A 14,153-nucleotide genomic window follows, 5' to 3' on the forward strand; every position below is an offset into this window, starting at 1 on the left:
CCCTCTGCTTCATTAATACCCACTGGTCTTGAGTATGAGTTTGGCTATTACAGGCAAATGCAAGAAAATAATTCTTGCACTGGCTTTTCAATATGCTTTAAACTACAATGGGCAGGGAGACCAATTCTTATTTTATATCCATTCTGAGCCAACTCTCCAAGCACTAGACATGTGCCAAAGACTGCTTTAGGGTATGACACCTTCCAGATTTTCAGAATAAGTGGTTTCAGAAGTTCAATAACAAAATTAGATTCATTTATTAAATGTCTCCCAAGTGAAAGGTATTGTTGCTTTCAACAACAGCCAAACCCTTTGATCTGTAACGGCCCAAGACCTACTCATTAAGAACAATTCCTAGGATCCATGAAATTTTATTTCATAGCCTCTTGGATGAAGGCATGGATGATGACTGGTGAAAAATCATTTTGGATGAGTGGAGCAAATGGCAGATTCAATTATGTTTGGCTCTCCATCAGAGTGGGCAACTGTCATTGAACCTGATGTCTTTTTGTTGTTGTAATCTTGACAGCATTTCCAGATCCAGAGGTTAGATAGTATTTACAAAGTAATGGGTTAGTCTGAGAATTTGCTTCAAGACTCTTAGAATGATTGTCTTTTGGAGAACTTGTATAGTTATTGTCTGGACAAGTAATTAGGTAGCCTGTGCCAAGTAATCGGAACATTAAAAAAAGCAGTGTCTTAGCAAGCTCCACTCAGAGCTCACGGGCAACACACCTATTTGTATTTTACCAGAAACATGACCTCATTCATTTCCGTTAAGTTTTTCACATTGGCCACCTGGCAAAGTGCATGGTATAGCAAGAATGCTGGACCTGGTCAGGAAAGACTCTGTATTTTACATTAATGGTATAAGGTCAAAAATAAGGGATCATGAAATCATAGATCTAAAGTTGGAAGGGACTAGAAACAAGTTTGACTCCTTTATTTTAGGGATAAGGTAATGGAGACCCAAGGTTAAGGTCATACAAATGATAATATGAACAATTCCCAGAGTCAGTATTCAAATTGAGGTCCCCTGTGACTCCAAAGCAAGGGATTCTTAACTTAATATCTGTGCTGCTCCCTCTTTTTAAACTATATTTTGATAATTATGATTCAATAGAATTGGTTTCCTTTGTAATACTAAATGTTTTATGCTAAGCATTTAACATCATTCTTCGGAGAATAGGACCTCTAGGCTTCACCATTAGGTCAAAGAGCTCCATGATCCTAAAAACTTAAAAGTCCCTTCTTAAAAGGTAGCACTATTTTCATCACATCATGTTGATTTTCACTTATACTTTCTGAGTCTCAGTTTCCTCATTTGTAAAAAATCTAATGATACATTATAGGATTTTTAAGACTAAGCTAATATTTATAAAGTGCTTTGTAAATCTTATGGTGTTTACAAAATATCAACTATTATTTTTTTAGTAACAACACCAAGGAGAGTCACAATCATATTCATGAATGACTTTCACAAAATTCTTATATAGATCTCTTTTATTCACTAAAGTCACAATTTAATACAGTATTGCAGTATAGACATTCCCTTGGGTTCTCAGAGACCATATCAGTGTAAGATAAGCTCTTAAATAGTTATACCAAGCTGGAAAGATTTGGGGTATGAACCTGGCAATGGATTGTGGACTAGCCCAATTAAATGAAGATGATGGCCATAGAAACTCATGAAGACTTTACACTAAAAGGTGAAGGAGTTGGAGAGAGTATCCACTCTTAGGAAATTCTGGACTTTTTAAAGTGTTAGAGGAGCACAAAGACCTTGCAAAAAGATACCGTTAGCATAAGTCCTCATCATGCAAGCCAGTCCATTTTAGTGCCAACAGATGATATCATGTGGCAGTGAGCCAAGGCATTAAGCCAATGAGCCAGGCCACCTCACACATTCCCTTATTATTTTGCACCATCAGTGATGGACTGCAGCAACAAATTCTGTTCAAAAGCAGCCATCAGTTGTCTCAAAGGGAATGTAAAATGCACAAATTTAAAGATCTCTCCATTCCAAATGTTCAAATGGACTATTTGTGCCTGACCTATGGCCAGCCACAGTTGGACACAATGTATGTTGACCCTGACATAGTGATGTCATTTTGGTCCTCTTTGGTCATGAGGGACAACAGCCACCATTCTCGGACAAACTTTTGGCCAAAGAGAAAAGCCTAGAGAAGAGTCTAAATAGAGGGATTAGGAAATAGAGTAGGAAAATAAGTATGAAGGTACAAGAAACCAGCAATATTTGGCCTGAATGAGAAAAGACTTGGAGGCAGGAGTGATTATTATAATTTTCAAATATTTGAAGAAATGCCAAGTAGAAAAAAGATTAGATTTTTTCTTGTTTGTCAATTGGATTTAAAACATTGAGCAGCAGTAAATGGGCTTCCTTTGGGAAGCAGTGAGATTCCCCATCACTGGAGGTCTTCAAGTAGAGGCTGGATGATCACTTATCAAGGATAGTGATTTGCGTGTAGAGGGTGGGAATGGGGTATTTAGTTCCTATTCAGAAATGCCTTGGACTATATGACTTGGATTCTGTGATTTTAGCATTCCACTTTCCTTTTGATCACTGCTGATTATTACAGAGATTAAACTGGGACTCCTCATAAGAGACTCAAATATCAATATCATATATTGTAGATCATATATCTACATCACACTTAATATATCTATATCTATTTCTATATCCACATCTACATTTATCTATATCTACCTCTATATCTATATCTTATCTATCCTCAAAGATATGAATACATCACCTCTCCCATTAAAGTACAAATTCCTTGAGGGCACTTTTATCTCACTTTTGTGTTATTTTTTCACTTCCACTTCTGTCCTTTGTCATTAACAGTGTTCAGCACATGACTAATACTTAATAAATGCTTCTTGGTTGATTAATTGCCACATCTTAGTTAGTTTTAGGGAAACTTTCACACTTAGGGAAATAAAGTTGACATAGTAAACTTTGGCAGGTTAGATCATCTGAAGGGTTTAATCATAATAATTCTAGTGTAGGCAACACACTGACCAGAGAGGGCTTAAAATATGTCACTGACCCCTAGCAAGGTCTTCCATGTTCTACTTATCATTTATACGATTGCCAGATTAATCTTCTTAAACACTGCTTTGTCATAAAAAAAAAGTTCTTCACTGGCTCCACATTTTCTAGCTCATCACATCTAGCCTCATTTGCTTTCAAAGCCTAAAGCTGGCTCATCCTTTGTCCTAACCTTATTTTTCACGCCTTGTCATCATATACCTTCTGCTCTAGTCAAATCTCTCTCCTCACTGACCTACAAGTACACCAGTTCCTGGGCTAATTTTTAGGGAGGCAGAAGACCTGAGTTCAGATCTTTTCTTTGTCCTTTACTGCCTGTGTGATCTTGGGCAAATTATTTAACTTCCTTGCACCTGTTTAATCCTTTGCCCTTTTAACTCCCTTTTAGCTTGAGATTTATGATTTCATTCTTCCCTCTTGGAATGGCCTTCCTCTCCTACTCCTCTCTCTGCAATCCATATTCTACTTGCCCTTGAAGATACAAATCAAGTCTTGATCACTCATGAAACTTTCCTTCAGGAGTTACTGATCTCCCTTTTCCTTAACTCTAGCAACCCATTTTAGTGTTTAATTATGCCTTATTATGCCCTTCAATATCATTTGTCTTAAGCAGTATATTTAAGGTCTCATGCAGAATTAGTTTCATTTCATGTATATGTTAAGCATGCTTGTTACATGCTGCATGTAGTCCCTATGGTGGAATTATGGGAGGACAAGGATCAAAGTCACATGGGATAGGCAAGCATGAATGGGTTATTACATGTCTCACTAGAGAGAAGATTCAAATGTATGGGATGTGGAAGAGAAACGGCACTCACTGGTCTTGGAATCACAAAGACCTGGATTCAAATACTGCCTGAGAAGTCCTAGTAACTATGTAACCCTGGACAAATCAATTATATCTCAGTTTCCTCATTTGTAAAGTTGAGGGGAGTTTATTCAGTGAACTCTAAGCTCCCTTCTGGTTCTAAATGTGTGATCCCATGAGGTCACAGATTCATTTGAATATTGAGCTTTCTGGGACAAACTAAATAGAGTTTAAAGATGGAGACAAATGCAAAGAGAACTCTCAAAGTTTTGACTTGACAGGTTCCTGTTTTTGCTCACAAAGTGGCACTCATGTAACTGCCTGTCCCTCAATATAACATTTAATTCTTCCAAGTGCTTTAGTACAAAGGAAAAAAAATATTCAATATTGTTTTATGCATGTTAGTTTTGTTCCTCCCAGGTAGATTATCTAGAATCACAGAAACTCAAGGTCTCATAATCAAAGAATTAAAAATTTTGTAACAATGACAGCTGGTATTCATATAAATGTTGATTGTATAGAATCAAAAAAACTCAAGGTCTCATAATCACAAAGAATTAAAAATTTTCTAATAATGATAGCTAGTATTCATATAAATAATTGATTGTATAGAATCATAGAAACTCATGGTCTCATAATCATAAACAATTATAAATTTTCTAATAATAATAATAGCTAGTATTCATATAAATGCTTTAAGATTTACAAAGCCTTTAAGTATGTAATCTTATTTGATCCTCACAACAACCCTGTGAGGTAAATGTTTTTATTATCCCACATTTACAGATGAAGAAACTGAGATTTGAAATTATAAAGAAACTTAGAATTCAATTAGTTCAACAATCTTATTTTCCATATGAACAGAGATTCTGATTTTCTTGACTCAGAAGCTAGTTCTGCACTGTTCTCCTATTATTATTTGTAGAGAGCATAGATCCGTGACCTCTCACACCCTAAAGTACCTGTGCTGCCAGAGAATGACAATAGCCTGGTACAGTGCCATGAAAAGAGTCCCCAAAGGGAACCCAGTCCCAATCTGAGTTTTATCATTGACTATACTGTAGGCAAGTCACAGCCCCTCATGGAAAAAAGTACTTTCAACTGTCTTAAAATTCGGAAGATATTCAGAAAACTTGGTTTAGGGATGAAGTCTGTTTTCTGCCAGGGACTCTTCTTATGGTACATGAGGCAACATGTCAAGGTCTTGTTTGTGATAATGTCTTTAGAATCTTTAGAAATGATTCTATGACACTGGCATGGGCCACCCAGCATGGGTTCCCCCCATCAGAGAAGAGACTGGGTTCTATGAGCAAAGCAGAACTGAATTAGCTCAGAAGCAACACGAGTTGTGCACAAAGTTAGAGAATCCATCCCAAATGTTCATAGGGATCATTTGTGTCCCCTCTGTGGCAGAGCGTTCCGAGCTCACATAGGTCTGATCAGCCACAGTCGGACATACTATAATTCAATTCTAACATCGTGATGTTATTTTGGTCCTCTTGGAGAAGGAAGGACAACAACTAACCGAGTTTCTGTCACTGATAACTTTTTATGGTCTGTGGGACACAGTGTCAATGTCCTGTATGATGCAATCTCTTAAAAAGCTAAATATTGTCATGCAAAAAGCTTAGAATTTAGACTGAAATGGCCTAGGTTCAACTCTTCTTGGCTCTGGTAATTACATGCTAAGCAAGTCACTTAATCTAAGACTCAGCTTCCTTATCAATGAAATAAGAAGGGTTACACTTGATAGCCTCTGAGATTTGTGAATATATGATCTTACCAGTAGATATCTCATAATGTCTCTTCCAAATCTATTCCTATGACCTCATTCTTTTTCCATTTTCTCCAACGTGAAAAAAATCCACACAACAAACCAAATTTGCCTGTTTGCAAACATATCACATCAAGGAAAAAACAAAACCGAATCCTGACATCTGCAAGATGAGATTGTCTCAGTCTCCGCAATTCTTTAGCTCCCAGAAGCCTATGATAATCAAAATAAAATAGACAAATAAGTAGAAACTACTGATATTGATTGCTCAGAAAATGAGACCAATTAGACAAAGCCTCGTCTGCCAAAAGTTGATTCAATAAATCTGCCATTTCCCTCTAACATCCTTTTCTGAAAATGAGCATTTACACTATCTGCTTCCCACCTTGAGGCCATTCAGTTTGGAAAACTTTGTTGACATTCTAGATTCAAGTCTTAGATCTAGCAAATGGCTGCTATTACATATTAGATCTGTCATATACTAGCTCAAGAGTGCATCCCTTATTCTGTTTCATTTTCCTCATTTGAAAAGTAAGAAGAATGGATTAGCTGATTTCTACAATCCCTTTCTTGTTATGTTCAGTGAATCTATCATTTTTTGACTTAATGCTTTTTATTTCTTTGGTGCTTGAACACTTTCATACTTCTCCAAAACTAGCAAAAAATAATTCTTTTAAATTTAGCACAATAATTCAATATATAGTATTTCTACCTTTATTGTTGTTTGCTTGCCGTTTGTTTTCTTTCTCATTTTTTTCCTTTTTGACCTGATTTTTCCTGTGCAGCATGATAATTGTGGAAATATGTCTAGAAGAATTGCATGTGTTTAACATATATTGGTTTACTTGTTGTCTAAGGGAGGGGGGTGGGGGAATGGAGGGAGAAAAAAATTGGAACACAAGTTTTTGCAAGGGTGAATGATGAAAAGTACGCATATATTTTGAAAATAAAAATTTTCAGTTTTCTCATCATGTTTTCAAATTCATGGAATATCTATATCTTTGTACTACTATGTTGAATGAGTCCTCAATTAGTAAAAAATAAAAATAGTTCATATTTCTGTCAAATCTTACAGGATATAAAATGTTTTCCTCAGAACAATCCTATTAGGTGGTATGAATATTATTCTTTCCATGTTATAAGTTGAAGAAACTCAGAGATTTTCAAGTGCTTACTCATATTCTTAGGTTATTAAATGGTATAATTGGTACTCAAACTCCATCTTCTCAGGTTTGTGTGATTTTTCAACACTTATCACAATATTTAGAACATAGTAGGCACTTAAATGCTTGTTGACTTTATTTGATTTCAACTAGTAGAGGGCCCAGGGACCATTCCCTATTATACAGCTATTTGATATTTTTACTAGTAAGTTGGATCAGGCATGGGTGATATGCTTATAAAATTTTTAGATGAACAGATAATAGAACCAGAATTCAAAAAGATCTAGATAGGTAAAGATTCTTGGGCCAAATCAGTGTTCTCACTTATGTGGGCATTTCCTCCAATAATGAAGACCACAACTCTTCCATGACTGACATCTTTTGAGACTTTTACCCAGGTCTCACAGGAAATTTAATAATGAAAAATATAAAGACTTACAAGTGAGTTAAAAATGAGGAGACCTAGAGAGAAAGCAATTTATCTGAAAAATAACTAATGATTTTTGGATACTGTGAGCTCCATATTAGTTAACAGTGCAATATGGCATCCAAAAAAGGCTGTTGTGATAGTAGGTTCCATTAAGAAGAGTAGACTGTTCAGAAGACAGGAGGTGATACTCCTATTGAAGTCTTCCTGGTTGTACAAGACATTAATAAGTTGAGGAGTGTTCATAGAAAAATGTTTTGTTGTTGCTGTTTCTTTTTTGTTCTTGTTGTTTTGGAAGAGGACCATGACATCAAGGATGTGATGCCGTGACATGTAAATGAATTAATTAGAAGGTGAAGATATTTTTATTTTTTCAAAATATGCAAAGAGTTTTCAACATCCCCTCTTGCAAAACTTTGTATTCCAAATTTTTCTCCTTCTCTCCCTCCCTCCCCTAGGAACAAAATAATTCAATGAATTTCCACATTTACCATACTATGCAAGAAAAATCAGATAAAAAAGGGGAAAAAGGAGAAAGAAAAAAAAAACCAAGGAAATAAATAGCAACAATAAAAAAAGTGAAAATACTATGCTTTGATCTACATTCAGTCTCCATAATTCTCTCTCTGAATGCAGATGGCTCTTTCCATCCCAAGTCTATTGGAATTGCCTAGAATCACCTCATTGTTGAAAAGAGCCAAGTCCATCACAGTTGAGCCTCACATAATCATTCATATTTTTCTTGTCTTTCTTACATATGAAAACAATGTGATATCAATCAGTCAACAAGCATTTATTAATCACTCATAAGTCAAGTATCCTGATAAATGATGTAGAAATTCAGAAAGGCAAAAACAACCGCTGACCTCAAGGAGTTCATTTCTAAAGGGGGAGCCATTTAAAAAAAAAACTACATAAATACAAGATAGATAGAATGTGTTTTGTGTGGCCAGAAGTGAGAAATAGGAAGAGTTTAGAGAAACATGGGAATATTTATAAGCAGATCCAAAAGAACAATATATATGACTACTATAAAGTAAATAAAATGAAAAGCAAAAGGAAACTGAACTCTAAGTCATAATCACTCTTGGTCTAAGACACCAAATAATAAAATATACCTTTGGTCTTAGGGTAGAGAAGCAGGGAACTACAAAGATAGATTGTTACATACATAGTGAGATGTAGTCACTTTACCAATTTTTTTTGCTCTATTCTTTTTCTCTGTTATAAGAGAGGGTTTAGTTCTGGAGGAAGAAAAAGCAAGAAGCAGAATATTCTGAAATTACCGTGATGTAAAAACATAATACATTAATTCCACTCAAAAATTAATAAATTGAAGGAGAAAGAAAATCACTAAGGTTCCTTCCAGCTTCTAATGCTCTTTCCTGTTTCATATTCAGACTTGTCCATATATACCCTCCTGTTAGTCAGTCAATCAACATTTATTAAGCACCTATTGTTTTCCAGGTTCTATGCTAAGGGCTGGAGATGTAAAAAAGGGAAGAAGATAGTTCTTGCTCTCATGAAGCTCAAAGTGTAATGGGGGGAACTACATGCCAATAACTTTGTACAAAAAAAAATGATATACAGGATAAATTGGAAACAATCAGCAGAGGGAAGTAAGTCACCAGAATTAATGGATGAAGGCTTCCTATAAAAGGTGGGATTTTAGTTGGCCTCTGAAGGAAGCCAGGAGGGGCCTATGCAGAGGGAGAACAATTAGGACTTGTAGGACAGTCAATGAAAATACTCAGAATTGGGAGATAAGAGTGCAGCTGAAAGGAGGATTTTATATTTGATACTGAAGAAGAGATATGGGATAAAGCTAGCAGGGATGTTTGGATGGATGGATGGATGCATGGATGGATAAAATGAGGACTTTTTTCTTTATTTCTTTTTTTAGAATAGTAATTTTCATTGATATTTGTGGTCCTGGGATTAAACAAAATGATCCTTCTCTTAACCTAACCCCCAACTATCAGAGATCCCTTTCTGAAGGCATCATTATAAATAGGACAGAACAGAAAGCTGTTTAGGTTAGTGATCAAAAGATAGTAATAAACCATTTTCAAAATGATTAAAAACTCAGTAATCATTTGAAAACATGTCCCAAATAATACAAAGAGAAATCAAAATTAGAATAAATGGGGTTTTACCTCACATCTTGCAAATTGAGGAAGTTGTCAAAAAATGGCAACTGTCAATACCTGGGGACAGGGGGAGGAGGCCTGTGGGAAGAGGCTATGAGAATAGCCACAGACTGTAGGATGGTATAGAGGATTGAGCCAATATAAACAAGGAGGTTATAAATGAAGATTTAGCTTATTAGGATACAGCTATCAAACACAAGGTAAAGATAACATATTGACAACATTTTTAAAAAACTATTCAATTTACTGGTTCAGTTGACCACAATCAATTTTTCTTGTCTCTTCTTTTTTTCTCTCGTGTAACTAAAACTTGAAAGGTGGCACATGTAGTCAACATGGATCACAGAATCCTCAGAAAGCAGAAAGCTGCCTGCAAGGTGCCTTTTTATAGGGTCAGGGACATGTCAGGGACCATATCACCAATGCAAAAAAAAAAAACAAAGAAACCATGACTATTCTAAAAATGATGCAAACTCCCTTCCCCATTTTTGTGTTAAATTCCTCTATTCAGGGATAATGGAAGATTTAGCTGACAGAGAGGAGAGATTATACTACAGAAACTTGGGAAAGTACAGCAAAATAAAAGCGTGAGGGCTCAAAAGAGAAGGGTTGGAGGTGGTCCCTTCACTACCTACAATTTGTATATGCTTTCCTGCCTCTGCAGGACACAGGACAGAGGGAGCTTGCATAATATAACTATATGTATGTACCTAGATACATGGTCCTCTTCTCTAAGAAGCATTAACTGGGATTGCAAAGTGCCCTAGATCAGCTCCCTGTTCTTATCCTGAAATAAGCTATTCTGATGATTTCAACTAACATGTCAGGAAGGGCTTAATTTTGTGGGAAGACAACAGGTAGGAGAAAAATGAAATAATTCTTGCTCCTATATAAGAACTCTTGAACTTTTATTTCTTCCCTTTTCACATTGGGTTCCCTTGCTTTTCACCTATACTATTTTCTCTTTCTACCCAGTGAAGTTGTAACTCACTTCTTCTTTCTGGGAAATTGGAGAGTTCAAGATAGTGACGATCAGATAAGTTCAGCAAAGAGATAAATAGATAAGCCATTTAAGTAATTACAAAGTAGAAAGAGTACATATATTTCAAAGAATGAGCAAGGAGTCTCTAGAGAGCATGTATACAGATGACAGAGAGGTTATCCTATGTGACCCATTAGACTACAACACCTTCCCCACAGAAACTCAGGATTCAGATTCTGAATACTTATTCCTGTATCTTCTGATATAGAAATTCCCTGTGAAATCAAGTTCTAATTCTTTATATGGTAATTTTAAGAAATCAATTAATATTCTCCAGACAGGAAAAGTTCACAATTGTATCACCACCTCCCATCCTTTCTTCCACTTTCCAGTGACTATGATCTTTATTGAAACACAATTCTTTCACTAGAAACAAGGTGACAGGCATTCAACTCTGCTGCTTCCCAGACATTCCTCTATATTACCTATATAAGTCAACCAATCCTACTTTCCTCCAACACTCTACCAGACTTTCCAATCAATGGGAGACTCCAGATTTAGTCCAAGTTCCATTTGTTCTTTCTCAAACCTTTTCAATATCTTTCTAAGAAAAACCAATGAATCACTTACAAATTTTCCCATGGTTTGAGATGAGCTTGAATCTCACAAGACACTTTTCTCTTTCTAGAAATAATTACATAGTGGTAATTTTCATTAAAGATTGAGAATTCCACAAATTTGGAATCTCTAGGGCCTAATACTTTAGAGATTATTTTAGCCCTCACTCCTTCCTTTCACAATTTTATAGAAGTGAAAACTAGAATTAGAAAAGTTGAATGAATGGCTTGCCAAAGGTCACTTAGATAATTAAAAAGCTACTATCACTCAAATAGAGATCTGTTCCTCTGGTTTGTCCCCTGTCCATCATTCTCTTTGAGCCATATGAGATCAAGAAAAGTAACTAATCAATCAACAAGTGTTTATTAAGCATAGTTTTCTCCCTATTAGTGGGAATAAGTTCAGGATGTTTTCTATAATACCATATTTTCACTTATCCACTTCTATCAAATATCTTTTAATTCATTGTAGGTGTAATTACTTCTGCATGGCTTTGTGCTCTCTTCCCTTAGAGCTTTCCTCCATAGAGTATTAGAGTTCCATCTCTTTCCCCTTCCCTCATTCCAAATGCTAATCTTAACAGATAATTTTAAGTTTATTAAATTAAAATCAGTAACCAAAGGGGAAAAAGAGGTTCACTCCCCACTTCCTCTATTCTTCACCTCCACTAAACTGGATGAAAATAGGGATTTTTACACGAGAACGTTCCTCAAAATATGATCATTATTTTCAGTGCTTTGATTTTTGCCTTTTAAATGTTCTGAGTGTGACTATTTGATCTGCTTGCCTAGTATTTAAAATCCTGGCAATCAGATATTTCAGGATCTCGGACAACTGGAGAAGGAAGATAGTCTACCTTCTTCCCCTACCTCCACCCACCACCACTTTGGGTTCTTAAGACTTACCCTACTTTTGGTACTTAAGGGAAGTTGAGAATCCCGTCTCCTGAATTCTTGTCTCTTGGCCATCTCTCAAATGCCAGGAAAATAACAAAACCAGAGCTTAAGAGGAATTAACTTAGCACCATGCATCTTCCTCTTCCAGCCCAGCCCAGCCTGTGTGTGGGTGTGTAGTGATCGGCAATGAAATTTGAACCTGAAACCCAGTCTGCCAGTGTGGGTGTGTCAGTGTGGGCCCTCAGTCCTGGCCTGTTTACCTGTGACCTTGGGGGAATTTGTTGCTTGTACCTTGTGTGACTAACTTGCCTCTCCACAACTGCCAAGCCTCCTATCTGATGCCCAAGGCTGCTGCTAACACAGATTACTGCAGAGATTGGTCTCAATCTTGCTTAATTCAGATTTCCCTTCTGGGAGATCTCTGCCTTCTCCTTTATCCTTTCTTAAATAGGATTGGAAAAGAATCTCCTTCAGAAATCCCAGGTCCAAAGGGCCCCGGCACAGGGAGTGTTTTGGCAAAAGATATGATCAAGCTTGAGCCTGCATTAGGCCTGTGGGAGAATGAGTTCCCCAAAAGCTGCACCTTCCCTGGCTTCCAGAAATTGTCCTGGCTTTGAATGGGATTACTTTTCATCTAATTTGTATGTATCTTGTATGTGTGTCTCTACAAATATATGTATCTCTTTTTTTTTAGTTTTAGACTAAACAGAGTCTATCTCTGTTTTTCTGTTTCTCCATCTCTTTTTATGTTTATGGATATATTTGTATACTTCTTTCTATGTACTTATATTTATTTATTAAGATGTGTACTATTCAAAATTATAGTTATATAAAATATGGTAATTGGTTCCAGCCCAATGGAAATAAATAGTGTGAATTCAAACAATGAGACAATTTCAGGGGATTCATTATTCCCATCAATGGGTTAAAAGCTATGCTTAATAAATTCTTGTTGATTGGTTGATGGTTGGTTGATTACTTTTCCTGATTTCATATGATTCAAATTGAATGATGGGCAGGGGGCAAGTCTGAATATCAAGACTTGTCAAGTGCTAACCAACAATCATGAAAATATGATTATTGTTTTTTAATTCTCTCAGCCACTGTATACTTCCATCTATAAAATAGGGATTATAATACTTTCATTATATTTACCTCATGGAGTAATTGTGAAGAAAGCACCATATAAATGCAAAGGATTATGATTATTTGTTTTAATACATAGCAAGTTTTGGCAAATCCTTTGAAGCATATGAAAGAAAAGGCAAAATGGTGCCCAAGGGGCATACTCCAACCTCAAGAGATGAAATTCTGAAGTTGCTTTGTGGTTTGCTCCTGTCTTTATCAAAATAGGATGGTCATTCTGCAATCCAGGACTGACGCACAGGTGAAGATTTTTTGTATTAATTACTGCTTTTACTCCAGTGATTCTGTTCCTCCCCTTCCCCAGTATATATAACCATTTAATGAGATAAATGATCCAGAGGGCTATCGTTTCCTTTTAATTGGCCTTTACAAACACATTCTATTTCCTTGGAACATCTAAGTAAGTTTCCACCCTCCCTCAAAAGGAACAAGATCCTCTAGTATAATAGACCAGGATTCAGAAGACTTGGACTTAGCTTCTACTAACTGACCCAACAATAATCACAAACACTCGAAGACTATAAACTGTCCATTTTCATTGGTAAAAGCAGTTTCCTCAACAAGAATTCCTAATGAAACAGGAATACAAGAAAAACAAGAATACTAATGAAATCACAGATACAGTCTTTCTCCATCTCTTTCCTTCAAGATGTTGGATAAGTCACTCGGATGTGCTTAAGTTTGCTCATGTATAAAATGTGGGGGTTGTACCTGACGCCTTCAAACTTTGCTCCCTTCCAGCTCTGACAGTTCATCATTCTACCAATCCAGGTGCAGATAAGGGAGAGTTTAAGGGTGGGAAGATCTTGGGTTCTTCCTGGATGGAGAGCAATGGGATTCTAGAGAGTTAATTTAGATATTATAAGTGATTAATAGATCCTTGTTGGGTTGAATTGAGAAGCCTGAAATTTTTGTGTCAGTATAGCAAGAAGGTTAGAGTTGTGGGGAGCAAAAAGGAAGCAAAACAGACAGCTCCTAAGGCTGCAGTGAGAGACTCCCCAAGGACGTTCCCTGAAGCAGAATCCAGCGGAAGCCAATTACACGGCATTTCTGTCAGGCTATTTAAGGTAGCGAAATGAATGGTAGTGGGTGCATCTTGCACCAAACTGGCTTTTC

At 36.3% G+C, this 14,153-nt stretch overlaps 1 protein-coding gene across 2 annotated transcripts in view; it reads right to left on the reverse strand.

The window, feature by feature from the left end:
• Positions 1–14,153, reverse strand: part of CORO2A (coronin 2A) — a 158,335-nt gene that overhangs the window by 62,020 nt on the left and 82,162 nt on the right. The window contains exon 1 of one of the 2 annotated variants that reach the window (XM_031945558.1): positions 11,901–12,053. The exons of the other annotated variant lie outside the window; for it this stretch is intronic. Within the exon in view, the coding sequence (XP_031801418.1) occupies positions 11,901–11,963 (63 nt within the window). The 5' untranslated portion in view covers positions 11,964–12,053. Of the gene's footprint in view, positions 1–11,900; positions 12,054–14,153 lie in introns of those variants that run through there. 2 annotated transcript variants of the gene reach the window in all.

The sequence above is a fragment of the Sarcophilus harrisii genome, chromosome 1 (assembly GCF_902635505.1).
Source record: "Sarcophilus harrisii chromosome 1, mSarHar1.11, whole genome shotgun sequence".
Classification (NCBI taxonomy): Eukaryota; Metazoa; Chordata; class Mammalia; order Dasyuromorphia; family Dasyuridae; genus Sarcophilus; species Sarcophilus harrisii.